The sequence below is a fragment of the Hyperoodon ampullatus genome, assembly GCF_949752795.1.
Source record: "Hyperoodon ampullatus genome assembly, chromosome: 18".
Lineage (NCBI taxonomy): Eukaryota > Metazoa > Chordata > Mammalia > Artiodactyla > Ziphiidae > Hyperoodon > Hyperoodon ampullatus.
In genome coordinates, this window is record NC_136931.1 from 59,235,608 (window position 1) to 59,245,769 (window position 10,162).

The 10,162-nt window shown below is 45.3% G+C and overlaps 1 protein-coding gene across 1 annotated transcript; it reads left to right on the plus strand.

Annotated features, from left to right (window-relative positions):
• Window positions 1-4,340: 4,340 nt before the first annotated feature.
• Window positions 4,341-9,630, plus strand: NCR1 (natural cytotoxicity triggering receptor 1; the record flags this gene model as incomplete). The annotated part of the gene is made up of 7 exons (XM_079724361.1): window positions 4,341-4,374; window positions 4,457-4,492; window positions 4,669-4,953; window positions 7,034-7,312; window positions 7,580-7,627; window positions 9,268-9,315; window positions 9,443-9,630. 7 exons carry the CDS (start codon window positions 4,341-4,343, stop codon window positions 9,628-9,630), a joined length of 918 nt encoding a protein of 305 aa, XP_079580487.1.
• Window positions 9,631-10,162: the final 532 nt, after the last annotated feature.

Sequence of the window (10,162 nt, forward strand, 5' to 3'; positions counted from 1 at the left end):
GAGGTAAGTTTCATGTATGTGGAGCTGTTTACCATAATAAAAAAAACTTTTAAAAATGGTTAAAATGGTAAATTTTGTGTTATGTATGTTTTGCCACAATTTTTAAAAAGTTCTTTGTGGTCTACAGAAACTGAAAGTAGATTGGTGGTTGCCCAAAGCTGGGAGAGTGAGGGGGTATTGGACAGTGAGTGCTAGTGGGTATTGGAGGGGTTTTTTTTTGGGGGGGGGTGATTAAAAACTTCTGAAATTAGATTATGGTGATGGTTGAGCAACTCTGTGAATATAATAAAAACCACTGAATTCTACACTTTAAATGGTAAATTGTATAGTATGTAAAATTATATCTCAATTAAGTTGAGTTTCTTCAAGTATAAAAAATGATTAAAAGTGATCATTAAATGATCAAAAATGACTCAACCTCAGTGGTTGAGTCATGACTTGAAATCCATCATCTCCAACAGGGCTTACAGTGTGCATATGGGGATAGTCCTAGGAGCACAGGTGTGAGCTTAAGGTGAAAACTGGGGCTGGACTAAATAGATACAGAGAAGTACCTGAGAAACCAGAGACAAACTTAGGGAGAATGGATGGCATGATTGCCCTTAGTATGTGGTGTCCAGGGAAAACACTCCAGGTTCAGAGCATATTCCCCTAAGATGATCACCCAACCCCTCTAATGAGCTGGATAAAACATGGCATTTATTTAACTTATTTGTGCTTCAGTTCCTTATCTGGAAATGGTGGAGTAAATGCTATCAACTTCATCGGGTTATCATGAGAATTCAATCAATGAATGATGCCAGCCACTCAGAACAGTGCCTACACATAGGAAATGGTTTTCAAGTCTGGTTACCAGAAACCTTGCCTCTCAAGATGATTTTATCTTCAGATCTTTGCATACTGCTGGAATAAACTGTTCCACTCTGAGTTGGTGAGCTCCGTAGCAGAAAATAGAGGAGGAAAGTATCATTACTATTATGTGATGCGGGGGTAGCACTCGCCCCCATTTCCACACCAACTTCAAAAATTACTATAAATAACCAAGAGAGTGTGTTATTGACCAAAAAATAGACAAATAGATCAACAGAATGGAATAGATAGCTCAGAAATAGACCCATATAAATATAGTCAACTGATTTTTCACGAAGGAACAAGAGCAATACAGTGGAGCAAAGATACTCTCTTCAACAAATGGGGCTGGAACAACCGGACATCCACATGCAAAAAAATGAATCTAGACACAGACCTTACACCCTTCACACAAGTGAACTCAAAATGGATCACAGACCTAAATGTAAAACGAAAACTACAAAACTCTTAGAAAAAAACATAGACGATCTTGGGTTTTGTGATGCCTTTTTAGACACAACACCAAAGACATGATCCATGAGAGGGAAAATCGATAAGCTGGGATTGATTAAAATTTAAAAATTCTACTCTGTGATAGACAGTATCACGAGAAATGAAAAGCCACAGACTGGAAGAAAACATCTGTGAAAGAATGAAATTCGACCCTTTTTTACACCACACATAAAAGTTAACTTAAAATGGATTAAAGACTTAAACATAGGGACTTCCCTGGTTGCGCAGTAGTTAAGAATCCTCCTGCCAATGCAGGGTACACAGATTCAAGCCCTGGTCGGGGAAGACCCCACATGCCGCGGAGCAACTAAGCCCGTGGGCCACAACTACTGAGCCTGCATGCCACAACTACTGAAGTCCGTGTACCTAGAGCCCATGCTCCTCAACAAGAGAAGCCACTGCAACGAGAAGCCTGCGCACCACAATGAAGAGTAGTCCCCGCTCGCCGCAACTAGAGAAACCCCGCATGCAGTAACGAAGACCCAACGCAGCCAAAATATATATATATAAATAAACAAATTAATTTTTTAAAAAAAGACTTAAACATAAAACCCCAAACACTAACACTCCCAGTAGAAAACATAAGAAAAAATGTACCTCAACATTGATCTTGTCAATAATTTTTTTGGATATGACACCAAAAGCACAGGCAACAAAAGCAAAAATAAACAAGTGGGACTACATAAAACTAAAAAGATTCTGCACAGCAAAGGAAACCATCCACAGTGGGACACCACCAGCCCCAGGATCCCTGGGGTCCCACAAGAAGCCACCCTGGGACCTGGGCCTGCCCACCAGTGGGTAAACAGCCACCACACGAGGCAGGGCCTGACAGTCAAACAGGCGAGGGTCCACACTACCTACCAGTGCACCATAGATACAGGGAAGACGACACACAGATGGCCAACAGGCACATGAAAAGATGCTCATCTCTAATTATCAGAGAGATGCAAATCAAAACAACACTGAGATATCCCCTCACACCTGTCAGAATGGCCACCATCAAAAAGTCTACAAATAATAAATGCTGGAGAGGGTGGGGAGAAAAGGTAACCCTCCTACACTATTGGTGGGAATGTAAATTGGTGTAGGCACTATGGAGAACAGCATGGAGGATCCTCAAAAAATTAAAAATAAAACTACCATAGGATCCAGCAATTCCACACCCGGGTATACATCCGGAACCAATGAAAGCACTAATTCAAAAAGATACATGCATCCTAATGTTCACAGCAGCAATAGTCAGGACACAGAAGCAACCCAAGTGTCCATCAACAGACAACTGGATTAAGATGTGATATATGTGATACACACACACACACACACACACACACACACACACACACACAGTGGAATATTACTCAGCCATAAAATAGAATGAAATTCTACCATTGGCAGCAACATAGATGAACCTAGAGGATATTATGCTTAGTGAAATAAGTCAGACAGAGAAAGACAAGTACTATATGATATCACTTATATGTAGACTCTAAAAAATAATACAAATGAATGCATATGCAAAACAGAAACATACTCACAGATATAGAAAATAAACTTGTGGTTACCAAACGGGAGAGGGAAGGGGGTGCGGACAAATAAAGGGTATGGGATTAAGAGCTACAAACTAATATGTATAAAATAGATAAGCAACAAGAATATACTATATAGCACAGGGAACTACAGCCATTATCTTGTAATAATTTATAATGGAGGATAATCTGCAAAAATAATGAATCACTGTGCTGTTCACCTGGAACAAATCCAATACTGTTGATCAACTATACTTCAGTTAAGTAATTAATTAATTTAAAATTATTTAGACCCTTAAAAAAAGAACAATGGACACATTTTGCATTTTAAATATATTAAGTACTTAATATATTAATATTATATTACTTAATATTTTAATATTAATACTTAATATTTTAATATTTAAGTACTTAATATTTTAAAGTACCTAATATTTTAATATTTAATTTCTGCTTTATAACAGACTAAAGGAATGTCATTATGTAACAAATAAAATATATTTTTGCTTAAAAATATTATTTATTGGGCTTCCCTGGTGGTGCAGTGGTTCAGAGTCCGCCTGCCGATGCAGGGGACACGGGTTCGTGCCCCGGTCCGGGAAGATCCCACATGCCGCGGAGTGGCTAGGCCCGTGAGCCGTGGCCGCTGAGCCTGCGCGTCTGGAGCCTGTGCTCCGCAACGGGAGAGGCCACAACAGTGAGAGGCCCGCGTACCACACACACACACACAAAAATATATATATATATATTATTTATTGAAACATTGTAACAAATCTTTGAAGAAGGCAGTATTATCATTCCATTCTGATGAAGCCAGTTAACATCCAAGCATATGAATGTACACAGGGGAGCCAAAGTTAAACACCTATGTTTGTTTTTTTTTTGCGGTACGCGGGCCTCTCACTGTTGTGGCCTCTCCCGTTGCGGAGCACAGGCTCCAGACACGCAGGCTCAGCGGCCACGGCTCACGAGCCCAGCCGCTCCGCGGCATGTGGGATCTTCCCGGACCGGGGCACGAACCCGTGTCCCCTGCATCGGCAGGCGGACTCTCACCCACTGCACCACCAGGGAAGCCCAAACATCTATTTTTTCAATGATCCTAAGGCTTTTGCTCTGCACACTACCCTATGCCTTCCCTGGGCATAATTGTCCATATTTCAAAATTTAGAAGTTGACCCAGAAATGAGTTTCAGTTCAGGCAGACAACTATCAGAGGTTCTGGTTAGAAACCACAGGTATGATCAGATGTGTCATGGGGACCATTTCCTTTCCTTATACCCGATGGCCAGAGGTGGGGGGAGATCTTTGAATTTTCTCATAAAAAAGTCAGTGTGAAAGTCCCGTGGTGATTGGCGCTGGGCTTCACTCACCACATCCTGCGCCTCTCCCTGGGCTGCAGGACTCAAGTCTCCCCCCAGCTCTCCGTATGAGCCAGGCAGGATCTGAGCTATGCCTTCTACACTTGTGGCCCTTCTCTTTCTTGGTGAGTTCTTGCGTGGAAGAGAGACGGAATTCAGGGCTCTAGTGTGGATGGGGCAATGTATCTCATAATTCCTGTTTTCCAGGGCTGTCTCTGAGCCAGAGGACCAGCACCCAGAAGCGTGAGTCCTTCCTTCAAAGCCCCAGAGTCTGGGTTGAGGCTAAGTATCCACCTGAGCACAACTGGAAGAGAGGGCAGGGGCTCTGGCTTGCTAGGAGGGCTTGAGACCAGCAGCTGGGTGGGAAGTAGGGTGGGCAGGGGCTTTATCTGGAACTCCAGCCTCTGATTCCTTTCCAGAGACTCTCTCGAAACCTGTCATCTGGGCCAAACCCAGTTTCATGATTCCAAAAGGAAAACTGGCGATCATCTGGTGCCAAGGAACTCACGAGGCCATTGAGTACCAACTGCGCTTTGAGGGAGGCCTTTCTGCCTTCGAGAGACTGAAGTCACCTGGGACGGTGACCAGAGTAAAGTTCCCCATCCCGTCCATGACCTCACAGACTGCAGGGCAGTACAGGTGCTTCTATCGAAGTGGGGAGCTCTGGTCAGAGCCCAGTGACCCTCTGGATCTGGTGGTAACAGGTAACTGTCCCACTGCATAGCTGTAGAGTCAACTCCTCAGTCTGACTCCTGGGCAGGGTCATCACTTATTCATCTCCTTTACTCTCTTCCAAGCCTCACTCAGATACTAGTTTTTGTCTTGAGGGTAATGTAGAGGGTGGATTATTTCCTACAGGGATTATCTTTAGAGAACTGTCTCTATGTCCTAGAAGCAGATTTGTCTCAGGTTCTTCAGAAAAGAGGCTCTGAGATGGATATTTGTACACAGAGGGGGTTACTGTGGAGTGGCCTCAAACACCACACCTGTGATGAGTGAGGGGGACAGGCTGGGCAGAAGGGGGAGTTGGACTGTGATGCAGCTTCAGCTGAGACCTCGGCCGAGCAAATGTGGGACTCTGGACCTGGGTGGCCTTTCAGAATAGTCTTGAAATGAGGCTGGAAGCTCTGTACCCCCCACTGTATCAAACAGTAATTGGCTGAGAACCACTCTTAGGGAGACTGCAGACAAATACCCTTGCTTTTGTGGTTCTTGTATTCTAGCAGAAGAGAGACCATGAGTCAAAGTCAGGAAATTCAAATCAATTATATAGCATGTGAGGGCAAAATGGTGGTATGGAAAAAAGACAAAGTAAATGGGGTTCAGGTGACTGGCAGGCCAGGTAATCTTGGGTCAGATGGTTCCCTCCAGTTGAGGGATATGGTTCTCAAACTTAAGTAGATATCAGAATCACCTGTAGGGCTTGTAGAAGCACAGATGACTTCAGTAAGCCCATGTTCATGGAAGCATTATTCATAATAGCCAAAAGGTAGAAACATCCTTTGCCTATCAGTGAATGAATGGATGAAGAAAATGTGGTCCATCCATACAACTGAATATTACTCAGCCTTAAAAAGGAAGGAAATTCTAACACACGATACAACATGGATGAACTTGAGGGCGTTATATTGAGTGAAATAAGCCAGTCATCAAAGGATCAATAAGTGTACATTTCCCTTTACATGGGGTACTTAAAATACTCAAATTCGGAGGCAGAAAGTAGAATGGTGGTTGCCAGGGGCTGGGGGAAGGGGGAATGAAGAGTTAGTGTTTAATGTGCACAGACTTTCAGTTATGCAAGGTTAAAAGCATTCCAGAGACTAATGGTGATGATGGTTGTACAACGACGTGGATGTACTTAATACCACAGCACTGTACAATTAAAAATACTTAAGATGGTAGATTTATGTATATTTTACTACGACTAAAAGTGATAATAATGTTTTAAAACACAGGTGGCTGCTCTTCTCCTAAGTTTCTGATGCAGTAGGTCTGGGGTAGAGCCTGGCAATTTGCATTTCTAACAAGGTTCCCGACGATGCTGATGTAGCTGTTCCCAAGGACCAAACGCTGAGGACCAATGATGTAGGGCAATTCCCAGAGATTCATCTTTTTTTAATTAATTTTTATTGGAGTATAGTTGCTTTACAATGTTGTGTTAGTTTCTGCTGTACAGCAAAGTGAATCAGCTATACGTATACACATATCCCCTCTTCTTTGGATTTCCTTCCCATTTAGGTCACCACAGAGCACTGAGTAGAGTCCCCTGTGCTCTGCAGTCGGTTCTCATCAGTTCTCTGTTTTATACATAGTACTGTGTATATGTCAGTCCCAATCTCCCAGTTCATCCCAGCCACCTTGGTATCCATACATTTGTTCTCTACATCTGTGCCTCTATTTCTGCTTTGCAAATAAGTTCACCTGTATCATTAGAAAGAGATTTATCTTAACACTCCTGGAAGCTAGGGGAGCAACTGTCTCACTCGTGAAGGGAGAGATCGGGGAGGGTAGGTCCATGACCGAGACAAATCTAGGAGACAGAAGAAGAGGCCAAGATTCTGGGGAGTGATATCCCGGTCCTAAGGAGAAGAGGGATGGGGGATATAGGAAGCAGGATACAGATGCTCTTTACTGGGACTTCCCTGGCGGTCCAGTGGTTAAGACTCCGCACTTCCAATGCAGGGGGCGTGAGTTCAATCCCTGGTTGGGGAACTAAGATCCCATATGCCCCCTGGCCAAAAAAAAAAATTATGTTCTTTACCTACCAGCCACCTTCTCTCGCAGGACTGTATGACACACCCACCCTCTCAGTTCAACCCAGACCTGAGGTGACCTCAGGAGAGAAAGTGACCTTCCTTTGCCGCCTAGAAACAGCAACAAGCACCTTCTTTCTGCTCAAGGAGGGAAGATCCAGCCGCCCACAGCACAGATATGGGAATATGCAGGCGGAGTTCCCCATGGGCCCTGTGAGCACAGCTCACAGAGGCACGTACAGATGTTTTGGCTCCTATAACAAACATGCATGGTCTTTCCCCAGTGAGCCCGTGAAGCTCCTGGTCAAAGGTGAGGACACCCCCCCCAATTTTACCCCATGTCCTTTCTGGATCCCTAACTGACCCCCAAACAATGATGAGAGAGGCAGCAAAGAGGCAGGTGGGAAGACGCACAGAGGGTACTTTTCACCAATGCCCTCATCCACGTTGATTTCCCAGAGGCCCAGTTGATAGCGCATGAGGAATATCGCCAGAGAGATGGCGGGCGGGGGGCGGAGTGCAGAGAATAAGTGGGAAGACCAGATCCCTTGATTTTTCTCCTTGTCTCCATTGCCAGGAGATGCCGGGGACACCACCTTTGCGCCCACAGAGCACACCTCTTCTGGTGAGTAACACGTACTTCTAAACTTGGGGAAGGACTCAGAGCCTCCCAGTGACACTAAAAACCTGGCATTCGTTCAAAATATCCCTTGAGTGTACAGTGTATGCCGTGAACTACAGTTCTATCAGTCAACCAAAGATCCTTGCTTGTGTGGCACTCGTATTCTAGCGGGAGAAGGCAGGCCATGAGTCAAAGTCAGGATACATCAACCAATGACATAGCACACAAGGAGGAAACGACGGTGTGGAAAAAGACAACGTAGAACGCACGGCATTAAGGCGTGGGGAAGAGGGCAGGTAGCGGCACTTAGCAGAGTCGTCCACACTGGCCTCACAGAGAAGGAGGCTCCAAGCAAACAGCTGAGGGACTTCCCTGGTGGTCCAGTGGTTAAAACGTCGCCTTCTAATGCAGGGATGCGGGTGCGATCCCTGGCCGGGGAGCTAAGATCCCACCTGCCTCGTGGCCAAAAAACCAAAACATAAAACAGAAGCAATATTGTAACAAATTCAATAATGACTTTAAAAAAAAAAAAAAGGGCTTCCCTGGTGGCGCAGTGGTTGAGAGTCCGCCTGCCGATGCAGGGGACATGGGTTCGTGCCCCGGTCTGGGAAGATCCCACATGCCGCGGAGCGGCTGGGCCCGTGAGCCATGGCCGCTGAGCCTGCGCGTCCGGAGCCTGTGCTCCGCAATGGGAGAGGCCACAGCAGTGAGAGGCCTGTGTACTGGGGTGGCGGGGGGGGAAGAGCTGAAAGAGTTGAGGGCATTAGTCCTTAGGCCTACGCCCTAAGGCAGAAAGATGGGCAGGGTGATAAAAGAACAGCCAGGAGCCCAGTGGACAGGAAATGATGTCAGAGGGGGGATGGCAGGGGTGTGGTGGGCTGGGGCAGCTCATTTAGGACCTTGAAGAAGTTTGGTTAAGACTGAATGATGTACAGTGGAGGATTACTGGACTGAATGTCAATATCATGACATAGTGTGAGTGTGTTTCGTGTTTGGAAATTGCAATCATTGTTGCTTTTGTTGTGGTCATCCATTTGCAATGCTTGGTGTCAGTTTATTTATCTCTTGTAAAAATAAAATACAGTGTGTGTGTGTGTGTGTGTGTGTGTGAAAAAAAAGAATGCCGTATATATAGAATCATAAAAAAAAAAAAGACTGAATGACGTGACTAGTGGAACGAAGAAGAAAGGATGGCGATTGACTTAATGAGGAAACGGAGGCTCACACAGAAGATATGCCTGGAGACACACGCTTATTAGTCCTAGAGCTGAATTCTTCCTCTGGTTTGTCTGTCTTTTGTTTTCTTTTGTTTGGTTTTTAATTAATTTTTATCGGACCATAGTTGCCTTACAATGTTGCGTTAGCTTCTACTGCACAGCAAAATGAATCAGCCGTACATATACATATATCCCCTCCACTGAGGACACTACAGTGCATTAAGTAGAGCTCCCTGTGCTATACAGTATGTCTTTTCCCTCTTCCACTCCACCTGCCAGATGAAGCCACTGGGACCTGGAGTGCGAGGGGTGGACCTAGAAAAGCTATAGAACGTCAGGGAGTATATCCAAGGGTAGGAGAGCCTGGGATGGAAGAGGCCACATCATCTCTTTTCCTCACGTCTCCTCTTTCCTTATCCTCTGCAGACCACTGGGACGCCTACATGTTAACCACAGAGACCCAATTCCAGGAAGGTAAGCCAGCAGCGGGGGCTGTAGGCACTAAAGGACATAAGATCGGGAAAGGAGAGAGGAAGAGAGATGGGGTGAAGTGGTCTTGGTAGGTTCCTGTGAGTGATCACTCTTGTTCTTCTGACCCCAGATCCTGTCCTCCGGGATCACAATGCCCAGAATCTCCTTCGGATCGGCCTAGTTTTCCTGGTCCTGGTGGCCCTCGTGTGGCTCCTGGTTAAAGACTGGCTTCACAGGAAGAAGCCTCAAGAGAGAGCCAGCAGGGCTTCAAGTCAGGAGTGCAGAAGGTTCAGAGCACAAAGAGCCCTGGAGAAATGACCAAGAGATGCAGTGGCCACAGGTAAAGCTGCAAGCTGACCCTGACCTTGGGCTGTGGGAGCTCCGAGTTGAGCCCATGGAGGAGAGTCATCGCGGAAAACTACGGGAGAACGGCATGGAGTTTGGCAGAGGGTTGGGGATGAAAGCGCTAAATTTCTTCTGTAGGCAAAACCCATTGTCTCTTCTAGGTTCTAAGTACTGTTGCACTTGCTTCCTGCGAACCAAATTTTTAACCACTCTGGTCTTTCCTGAAAACATCTTTAACGGCACGGCCGTGGGAATATCTCCTCCCTACTTTTGTCTTTATCCCTCTTTCTTCTTTGCTGTCTCCTGCACGTCATCCAAAATATTTAACCACCAGTACAGAATAGGTGCACTTATCAAACGGAACAAGAGCTGGAGAGGCAACAACCAGTCAATGGAGATGCAGGCTTATAAACAAACAGCACATCGATAACAATGTGTCCTGGCTGGATGGCAGCCATGCCCCAATTCCCTCTATCTTATGCCCTTGCAGGATTTCTTCTTCTCC